Source organism: Crocuta crocuta, unplaced genomic scaffold, assembly GCF_008692635.1.
Source record: "Crocuta crocuta isolate KB4526 unplaced genomic scaffold, BGI_CrCroc_1.0 scaffold53, whole genome shotgun sequence".
Classification (NCBI taxonomy): Eukaryota; Metazoa; Chordata; class Mammalia; order Carnivora; family Hyaenidae; genus Crocuta; species Crocuta crocuta.
The window spans coordinates 1,712,700-1,722,731 of record NW_027529432.1 but is presented as its reverse complement, the minus strand read 5'-3'; the positions used below and the strand labels follow the sequence as shown (position 1 = coordinate 1,722,731).

Here is a 10,032-nt window from a genome sequence, read left to right as displayed (position 1 = left end):
CCGGGGGGGCCCCGGGGGCCCCCCCCCAGCCAGTCAAACCATCCTCTGCCCTTCCTGTGTTGAAGGTGCAGAGAGGGGCGGGGCTCAGCTGCAGGAGCCGGCCCTGGACCCTCCGGTGATCGTGGCCTTGGCCGTTCTGCCTTCTCTGAAGGAGAGAGGGTGCTGCTCCCAACGTTTCATTGCAGAATTCCTGGGAGCTTAAAAGTGTGTGGATTTCAGGACCGTGTGCCCCGGGGGTCTGTGTGTCGCTTTCTTCACTGCCCTGTTCAGACGTGAAAGACAAAGAGGGGTGTGGCTTGTGGGTACAGAGTGACCTCTGACCCATGAAGTGTCTCCCCTCCCTGAGGACTCTGGAAGTACTGCTGCCCTGCTCTTGGGGACCCAGGAATGAGCTCCCTGGGCACGTGGCGGGAGTGAGGGGCAGTGACAGCCCTGCCAGCCATCCAGGGGCTTTTGTGGTAGATTTTGGGGCCTGTGGGGCCCCCCAGCAATGCCCGTCACACCCTTGGCCCTCCTCCTTACAAAGGACTACACTCTCCCTTCCCCTGGACTCCTTTTAGGGTGGCTCTTTTAAGGTGACTCCTTTTAAGCTATTTGGGAGAGCAGGAGACGAAGTCCACACTGTCATCCAGGAGCCCCAGCCCTCGGTCTCCACTCCTCCCCAAGATGTACTGTGTGACTCTGAGCCAATCCTGTCCCTTTGTGTGCCTCTGCTTCTCTCTCTGCCCGGTGAAGGGTGGGTGGACGGACAGGGTGGTCCCCGGGCCGAGGCCACTCACTGGTTCTGCACATCTTGAATGGTGTCGGGCAGCGGCAGGCTCCCTGTCTCCGGCAGCAGCAGCGCAGCCAGCCCGCTCAGCACCGGCACCGCGCCGTAGACCAGCAGGGGCAGCGAGCGGCCATAGGCACCCAGCAGCCGGACTAGGGGCCCCAGGATAGCTCCCGCGCGGGCTGCCATCTGGCCCAGGCCCACCGCTGTCATCCTGTAGTCGCAGACGCACCCGTGAGGGGCTCCTGGCCCGGCCCACCCCCACTCTGTCCCGGGAGCCACAGTGGTCCAGGCTGGGCCGGATTGCACCTGCTCAGCCCTGAGACCGCACAGGAGGGAGACAGCGGCGGTAACATCCGAGGCTGTTGAAGGCACACCCCCACCCTGCTCTCGCAGCCCAGGGCGACCCCTTCTTTGGGCCAAGGCGTAGCCTCACCTGAGCACGGTGGGGAAGAGCTCACCAGTGTAGATGCTGACGCAGGTGAAGGCGGCCCCCAGCCCCGAGAGCCCTAGCACGGCCAGGGCTGAACGCAGGGCCCCCATATCTGTGGACAGAGAAGGGGTTAGCGAGGTTGGTGGCTGGGCCTCCGAGGTCAGATGGAGGCTCTCTCCAAGCCAGACTTCTCTCTGACCTCCCAAATGTCTGACTGACCTCCATCTGGGTGTCCCCAGAACACACACACATGCTATGTCCTAGGCGACATTGTGGTTACATTCACTGTCCCTCAAACAGCTGCCTAACCCTGAGCCAGACCCTGGGAGTCCTCCTTGACCCCCTGCTCCCTCCGCTCCCCCTGCATTCCAGCCCGGAGTCCTTCTTTTATCTCCGCAGTCTCTCGTGATGCCACCCCCTCCACACCATCCCCGTTCCTGCTGCCTGGCGCGGGCTGTCACCATCTGTCCCAGATGCCCCAGCAGCCTCCTTCCCCCCCGCCCACCCCCTGGGCCCCTGCTCTAGAGCAGCACCCTCTGAGGAGGGGGCAGGGGCCGGCTCCCTGGCTCAGCACCCCGAGGTAGGGAAGCCTCTGGCCACAGCCGAGGGCACGCAGCCCCGCCCCACTCACCCTGGGGCACCAGCGTGTTGGTTAGGATGCAGAGCCCGGCCAGCACCAGGGACGCCGCCTGAGTGGGCCTGCGGCCCAGACGGCTCAGCAGCAGCAGGGTGCCGATCTTGGCCGGGATGTCCACGACCCCAATGAGGACCTGGAGCAGAAAAATGTCGCTGCCCAGGGTCTGCAGGTCCAGGGCCAGGCCGTAGAAGGTGAAGCCGAAGGCGAACCTGCGGGCATGGCAGGTGGGGTCAGGCTGGGGCGTGGGCTGCTGCTTTGCCTGTCTGTCCTCAGACCCGCCGCCGCCTCCCCCTGCAGGCTCTGTATAGTGGAGGATGGTCTCTGTACACTACCTTTCCCAAGGCTTCCCCCCACCCCGGCCAGTGCCGCCTCACTAGGTTTGGCCAATGGGAGGCACTGGTGAGGGGCTGGGGATGGGGGAGGCCAGGGTTTTCCTCCCTCCCTCCCTCCCTCCCTCTGGGCGCCCTGTCTGGCAGCGGGTCTGTCTCTTTCAGTCCTTGCTGGGCGACACTGGCTCCAAGGCCTGATACTCCTGGGCTGGGTGTGCCTTCTCGCCTTGCTCATTCTCTGTCGGCGCCCTCAGGCTGCTGGGCCCCCTCCCTCTGCCAGCGCCTTTGCTGTGACTCCTCCTCCTTGGGAAAGGGGGGGGGTCTCTGCTGTCCCATCTCTCTCCTTCTGGAGCCTGACTGCTAGCGGGGCTGGGGGGCCGCAGGCCGTTTCCTGAAGGTGGGGGCAGGAGGGGAGTCCGTAGAGGTCCCCTAACTGGATGCCAGCCAGAGCCTCCCTCTGGGCCTCCCAGGTGCCTGAGGCAGAGGCTGGGGCCCCGGGCGGGTTGGGGGGTGCTCTCTACCAGCACAGAGTGGAGACACAGGTCCGGAGGCCCAGGCCGGGTGTGCAAAGCAGGGCACCCGGGCTGGCAGTCGCCTGGCCCGCACTCAGCTCCTCTTGCATGGCTGAGACCAAGACCTGCAGGGGCGAGGCAGGGTGGGTGGAAGAGTCACTGTCAGCATCGGGAGCCCTGGGCAGGTCCTCCTCCCTAAGACCCTCACCGCTCCCCTCCCCCAGGGGCCTGTGCAGGGACGAGGGAGAGAGTCTGAGGGCTGAGCCCTGGAGGAAGGTCCCGCCTCACCTCTGTAGTCAATGTGTCCCGCACCGCCCTCTTCCCGTTGATGGCAGCCACCTTCTGTAGCTCCCGCAGGCCCCGCTCCAGCTTGCCGGTGATGAGGAGCCAGCGTGCAGACTCTGCCAGCCACCTGCGGGGGCTCAAGGGCGGAGAATGGGTGGGGGTACTGCCTGTGGAGCCCTACCACCCTCCGACCTCCCTGTGCCAGGGGTGCGTGGCCTCACTGGTGCCCAGAGGCCCAGGGCTCAGGGAGGCCGCGCCACCTGACGCCCTCCTTCCCCTGTAGACCACCTTTTCTGCCTTTTTCCTTCTCTTTCTGAGATTGGGGTTGGGAGTCCGCATCCGTCCCTTCCTGCCTCCCTCCTGACCCCGTGGCCCTTCCCCTCCCCCACCTAGGAAGTAGGCCTGGGTGCCTGGTAAGGACTGTGGTCCTGGCAGCCCACCGCAAGCCGCAAGCCTGCTGGGGTCCCCCTCCTCCCCCCAGGGAGGCCCGTCACCTCCCTGATTTCACAGCTGTGGCCTTCCTGTGCACCCCGAGGCTGCACCTTCCTGCCTGAGCTCCCTCCTCCCCACATGAGCTTCACACATGCCTGGGGGGGCTCAGGCCCAGAGCAGGGTCTTTGGTCCAGACATCCCCCGCCCCCCCTCCACCTGCACCCAGGCAGCCGCCAACTCCTGTCACCACCTGTCACTCTTCGCACGTGACCAGCCCCCTGCCCTCGTTTCCCTGTGGCCCCATCGCCCACGCCAGGATAACATTTGCCGCTTCCTGGATGCCAGCCAGCCTCACGCCTCCCAGCCCCACACCCCCATGCCGGGACCCAGCCCCTAACGCTAAACCTTACACCCACAGCCCTTGACATCAGCCCAGACCCCTTGCACCAGCCCAGCCCACTGAGGACCCTGTCACGCCCCCCACTCCACCCTGGCTCCCGCCTCCAGGCCTCTGCTCAGGCAGGGCCCCCCAGCCAGGCAAGCTTTCCCCTGGGAGCGGCAGCCAGACTTGGGGTCCCCTGCTCCACATGCACGGGGCCCCGAGGTCCTCCGGAGGCAGAACAGGGGAGAGAAGGTGTACTTTCGAGAGAGAGTTGACAAAACCCAGTGACCTGTTGGACTTATGATGGGGGGGGTCAGCGAGGGACGGGGAGGTGACATGGTGTCTCTAACTCTGGGACCTGGTGGATGTGGCTGCCATTCTCCCCCCCGCCCCCCGCCCTTGCTGGGGAAGCCTTGGGAAAGAGCAGGTGTAAGGAGACGGTCTGTTTGTGGTGCAGACATCGGTTGTGGGGACGTCACATGGCCGGTTGGAAACAGGAGGCTGGAGTCTGGGGAGAGGCCAGTCTGGGGAGGGGATTCAGGGTTTGCAGCCTGTGGCATAGGGGACACAGGTTAGGTCGCCTGGGAGAGAGCAGCCCCTCCTCCGATTCAGGGCCCAAGAACAGGGGAGCAGAGCTGGGGAGCCAGGGCTGTCGTGGGTGAAGCCTGGTGGTTGGGCTGGTTCGTGGAGATGGGGACGGAGGAGGGGCCGCCACAGGTAGACACTTGTCATGAAGAGAGATGGGCTCAGGTGCACCCCTACTTATTCCTCAAGCCCCGGGTGTGGTTTGTGCATGTCGTCACGTGTGGGGTGACTTGCCAGCTCCCCGCGGGACCATGTTCCTCTTTCGTGCCGTCAGCCCCGCATCAGCCAGCGCCCTGCACCTGGTGGGGACTCAACGTCACCAAGTGGTGGGTGACACATGCTTGTGGGCATGTGCACGGCACCTGCGTGGANGCCCCGGGTGTGGTTTGTGCATGTCGTCACGTGTGGGGTGACTTGCCAGCTCCCCGCGGGACCATGTTCCTCTTTCGTGCCGTCAGCCCCGCATCAGCCAGCGCCCTGCACCTGGTGGGACTCGACGTCACCAAGTGGTGGGTGACGCATGCTTGTGGGCATGTGCACGGCACCTGCGTGGGCACGTCTGTCAGGGAAAGTGAGGTCCCGCCCCGAGCACCAGCGTCAGCTTCAGAGAGCCAGGAAGGGTGCCCTGGAATCTGCATTGCTGACCCTTGCCCTCTGACCTCCAGCCTCCGCTCTGTTGGTCTGGGGGTCAAACTACCTTCCCGGAAAGCCGGCTGTTGGTTGGATTCACCTCTTCTCGGAGCCAGTGCAGGAAGCATGACTGTGCTCTGGAGAGTGACTGCAAGTTAGGTGCTCAAGGCTCCATTTTAAGAGCTTTTCTGCTCCAACCAGTTGGGCTTGAAGAGATCCGCGAAGTTAGACCTCCTCCCGGTGCCGCGACCCTGTTCTCCCCACACTTCTTTCTGCAGTGGCCGCAATGGCCAACCAAAAACCCAGAGCTGCTGGGTCTGTGTGAATGAGCCAAGCTCCACCCTGTCCCTCCACTTACCCCTCCACCCACCAATTCATCTCATCTCATCTCATCTATTGCCCACCATCTGTTATCTATTGTCCATTATTATCTGTTATCTATTTTCTACCTATCTATCATCCATCCATCCATCTATTGTCATCTATCTAGCCATCCATCCATCCATCCATCCATCCATCCATCCATCCAGATATCCATCCAACAAATATTTCCCATACACCCACTATGTCCTGGGAGTTTGGCAAGAGCCATGCTTGATTTATTTCAGGACGGTGCAGACATTTCCTAACTATCTCATACGTCAGCCCTGTGTTGGGGGCTGGGGGTCCCCTCTGACCACTGGGTCTTGGTCCCTGTTCTTTAGTAAAATGTCAGTACCTAAGGCTGACCTGGGCTGTATTCTAGGAATGGTGTGTGTGTATGTGTGTGTGTGTGTGTATGTGTGTTTGTTGTATTTGTATCCCACCCCTCGGCCGGGCCTAGAGCCTCAGCTCAGAAAATGTGTCTAGAGGCACACATGCCAAGGCAAACAAGGAGTCCAGAAGGAAGAGGCCTAGAGATGATGGGAAGGAAGAGGGAGGGGGGAGGCTGAGTGGAGGGGGAGGAGGCACCGGGGGGAACAGGGAAAGGAGAACCGTCTCGGGCCCCAGAGCCCCAGTTCGGGGTGGGTGAGCACCATGGGCCTGTGGCCACCAGCTGTGCTGGGTCCGTGGCTCCCGCCCCCACCCCCTCCCCGACTGTGCTCCCTTGGCCTCCTGTGCCCCTGGCCTCTGCCCCCAGGGTGGAGGGTAGGTACGGGTTTTCTCCGAGGAGGGGGACGGCGCCTACCAAGAATACACGAAGCAGAGGAAGAAGGGGGCGGAGACCACCAACTGCAGGAGGGCCCAGTCACGCACACCGTAGGCCACCATGGCCATCAGGACTTGGCCAAAGCTGAAGCCCAGGGAGTTCAAAGTCATCGCCAAGGCTCGGGCACGCGTGGATGTCCACTCCATCACTGCAAGGAGACCGCAAGGGTCAGCCTGGGGAGCCCACACGAGCCTCCCTCACCCGGCCCGGGTCAGGTGACCTACGGAGAGTGCAGGTGTTCATCATGACGCCCGCCACGGCAAAGGCCACCAGGAAGCGGAACAGGCAGTACACGGGGAAGATGGGGGCGAAGGCGGCTGCCGTGCCTGCCACGGCCATCTGAAGGTAGTTCAAGGTCAGCACCAGCCTGCGACCAAACCTGCAGGCATAGAAACATGCAGGTGGTAGCCAGGTCCGCGAGGCACCACAGCACCAGCCACGGGGGTCTGAGCAGAGGTCACAGTGACTCCTGGGTCTGGACCCGGTTATCCCCCAACGAAAGGCCTGTAGGCACAGGTGACTTCCGCGGGTAGAGAATGAGCTCCCTGTCGGCAGGAGCGCTCAGCGACAGCTGAAGGCACACTTTAGCAGTGAGCTTTTGGGAGATCGCCCCAGAGGGGAGCTGGTGAAACCGAGGCCCAGAGCGGGGACAGGGCTTGCTCAGTGGCAGAGCTGAAGGTGTCAGGAGTGAGACCACATGCAGGCGTCCCGATGGCCAGCAGAGCGCTTTCTCCCCGGACCCGGCTGCAAGAGGCCAGGGAGATAGGAGCACAGGGGCACGAGGGAAAAGGGGCTTCTAGAACCGGGGGTACTCACCTGTCGGAAGCTTGGCCGAACACGGCAGCCCCCACCAGGATCCCCGACAGATAGATGGACTGGGCCATGGGCTTCAGGGCGTGGGAATCACACACGAGGTCCCACTGGTGGGAGAGGAGGGGGAGCTGAGCCCAGACGCATGGGGGAGGTGGGGGGGATGGGAAGCCCCGAGGGAGCCAGGTGTGGGTGGATGGCCTGGTGACCTCTAAGGTGGTAGGGCAGGGCTAAGCCTCCTCTCGTCACCCTCTGGTCCGGGGTCAAGTTCTCCCTGGTGGCCCCTCCCACTTGGCCAGGTTTGCCTGATGCCTCCCCCGGGGTCTGAGAACTGGACTCCCGGTGGAGGGAGCTGCCTGAGTCACAGCTCATCAGTGGTGGCAGGGCTGGCCCGGCAGTCGTGGACACTACCCACTCTTCCACGAGCCAGGAGCCAGTGTCTGTCTGTAAGCTGAGGCCCGCTGCCCACTCCCCTGTAGGGCCAGGTGCTGGAGGAGGGCACGAGTGGCAAGTGAGGAAGCCTCCAGACGGCAGGTCCCTCCCAGGACCAGGCCATTCGGAGTCCAGTCAAGTGTGAGCTCTGACCTTGGCCTCTAAAGTGCCAGGACGTGGGGGGCGGGTGTCAGCGGAGGCCCTTACCTTGGCCACGATGGTGGAGGTGAAGGTGCTGCGGTCGTAGACCCAGCCGTCCACGCACGGCTCCGTGGCGGCCTCGCTCCAGTTGGCGGCCGTGGCGTTGGGGTCCAGGAGCTGCCACTGTGGTTGGCGGAAGCGGCGGCACTGATGGGGCTCGCGGTTGGGGCCCGGTGGGATGGAGACGGTCAGGAGGTCCTTGGGGTCCGGGGCCCCGGGGACGCCGGCCTGGGCAGTGCCGTTGTCCAGGAGGGGTACCCAGCAGCGGTGGCTGGGCACGGCGGCCGAGAAGTTCTCCATCATGCTCTGAGTGGTGAGCCATATGATAGGGACCACCAAGGCCACCATCTGGAGAACCTGGAACCTGCCCAGGCCACCCACTTGGTCTAGGAGCTCGGAAAATGCCATGGGGCCTGCCGAGGGGGCCCCAGGGAGAAGCTGGCCCGGGGCCAAGGGGCCAAGGCCGGGGACCTACTTCCCCCACGGCAGCACCTGTTTCGTCAGCTGAGAAGCCTGGCACATGGCGGTGGCCGTCGGCCTCGCTGCCCCTGGACCAGGGCTCTCCGGGCGCCCGCCTGGCAACTGTCACTCAGGGTGGCTCCAACGCCGACCGGGGACTGCGAAGTGTGACCCCTCAGCCACCAGCATCCTTCCAGGGACGCAGCTGGCCCTGGACCTCCAGGAGGAGCTGGATAAAGGAAGTGGGGAAAGTGGAGACTGAAGTCACCCAGACTGGAATTAAACACTGACCAGGTGACACTTACGGAATAGGAGTTAAGCACTGGTCAAAGTTTAACCCAACTCTGACGGGGGCCCAAAGGCAAGAGCGCCGCTGTCCTGCCCACACCCAGGCTTTGATAGGTATGAGGCTTGGTGCTGCTGCCGCCTCCTCTCCACGCCCCTGCCTGCCTCGAAGGGAGGGGAGGTGCTGGATGGGGACCTTACTGATCCTGGGAATGGCGTGAGCTGGACCGACATCCTGTGGGCTGCGGGGACCTGTGTGTGTGTGTGTGTTTGTGTGTGTGTGTGTGTGTGTGTGTGTGTGTGTGTCTCAGGTTGTGGGCAGCCATCTGAGCCCACCCCTCCCAGCCTGTGTGGCCCGACAGCCCCCTGTTGTCTGCTGCCATTGACGCCCTCAAACTTCTTTTGCTGTCACCCTCTCTGAGCCCTTGCAAGTTCTCCCCAATGTCACCAGACACGTGTGTGTGATGTGTGGCAAGTACGGAACGGGCAAGGGAACAATGACAGTGACCTAGCCATTTCTTCTGTGCTTTGGGCCACAAGGCCACCCATTCTAGGGCTAACTTGCTTCCCACTGCTTTTTATCTTGCCTATTCGCCCTCTGCCCATCCACTGGCCTCTGTGCGCCCCGCCCCGAGCATGCCCTGTCCCGCCTCCACGGGCTCTTGTCCTGGCTGCTGCTCCCAGCCTGGAATGCTATCCACTGGCTCACCCCGGAGCCACATCCTGCAGCACCACAGGGACCTCCTCCTCCAGGAAGCTCTGCTTGCTTATTCTTGCCTCCCTCCTGGGCCCTAAGTTAGGAGCAGAGCCCCATCTTCGCACTGGCCCCTACCCTTCTATACTTGTCCAGCTGGTCTCATTCCCAGCCCAGTTCCTGGAGGGCAGGGACCCTTCTTTGGAACATCTTTGGAAACAGCATGGATTCAGACAGTTAATGCAACCTCTGTAAAGATATGCTGTGGTTGGTTTTAAAAGCAGCTTCTGTTTCTTTCTGATTTTAAAGTTAATGTACAGGGGCGCCTGGGTGGCTCAGTCGGTTAAGCGTCTGACTTCAGCTCCAGTCACAGTCTCACGGTTTGTGAGTTTGAGCCCCACATCGGGCTCTGTGGTGACAGCTCAAAGCCTGGAGCCTGCTTCCGATTCTGTGTCTCCCTCTCTCTGTGCCCCTGCCCTGCTCTCTGTCTCTCAAAAATGAATAAATGTAAAAAAAAAAGTTGGAAAAAAAATAAAATTAATGTACACACCTTTCAGAAACTTCAGAACGTACCAAAATGTACAAAGAAAGCAAAGAAGATCCCTCCCAAACTCACCAACTTGGAATCACCATCTTTGACATTTTGGTGTAAATACTTCTAGAGCCTTGTGCTGGCATGTTTGGCTTCCTCGTTCTGGGCTGCAAGCCAAGCTTAACGCCTCCTTTTGTAAAACCCAAGCAAAAAGCCTCTGACTTTAGCCAGTGATTTTAGCCTATTCACATATATTGGAATCACTGTCACGTTTGGACTCGTGGTATGTTTTCTCCTTTGCCAGATTTCCCCATTCGTCCCCTTTGTTTCCTTTTTCCTCTTTTCGACAGAACCCGCCGGGCTTTCTTGCTCTGTTTTTTTCTTCTGTCCTGATTTGGCAGCGGCACACTGTATTTCTGTTAGCCTTATATTTGAA

At 61.7% G+C, this 10,032-nt stretch overlaps 1 protein-coding gene across 3 annotated transcripts; it reads right to left on the bottom strand.

Moving 5' to 3' along the window:
• Positions 1 to 104: 104 nt before the first annotated feature.
• On the bottom strand, positions 105 to 8,034 carry SLC22A12 (solute carrier family 22 member 12). Of its 3 annotated transcripts, none has more exons than XM_077759613.1 (10): positions 7,633 to 8,034; positions 7,000 to 7,103; positions 6,408 to 6,562; positions 6,163 to 6,331; positions 2,969 to 3,092; positions 2,690 to 2,805; positions 1,834 to 2,048; positions 1,206 to 1,314; positions 780 to 983; positions 105 to 262 (listed from the first exon to the last, which is right to left on the bottom strand). In XM_077759613.1, the coding sequence occupies exons 1-10, from the start codon at positions 8,032 to 8,034 to the stop codon at positions 199 to 201; spliced, it is 1,662 nt and encodes a 553-aa protein (XP_077615739.1). In that variant the 3' UTR covers positions 105 to 198. The 3 variants fall into 3 exon arrangements, with proteins under 3 accessions (XP_077615739.1, XP_077615741.1, XP_077615742.1); XM_077759615.1 differs by having other exon boundaries at positions 6,510 to 6,562; XM_077759616.1 differs by lacking the exons at positions 6,163 to 6,331; positions 6,408 to 6,562.
• Between the last annotated feature and the right edge of the window lie 1,998 nt (positions 8,035 to 10,032).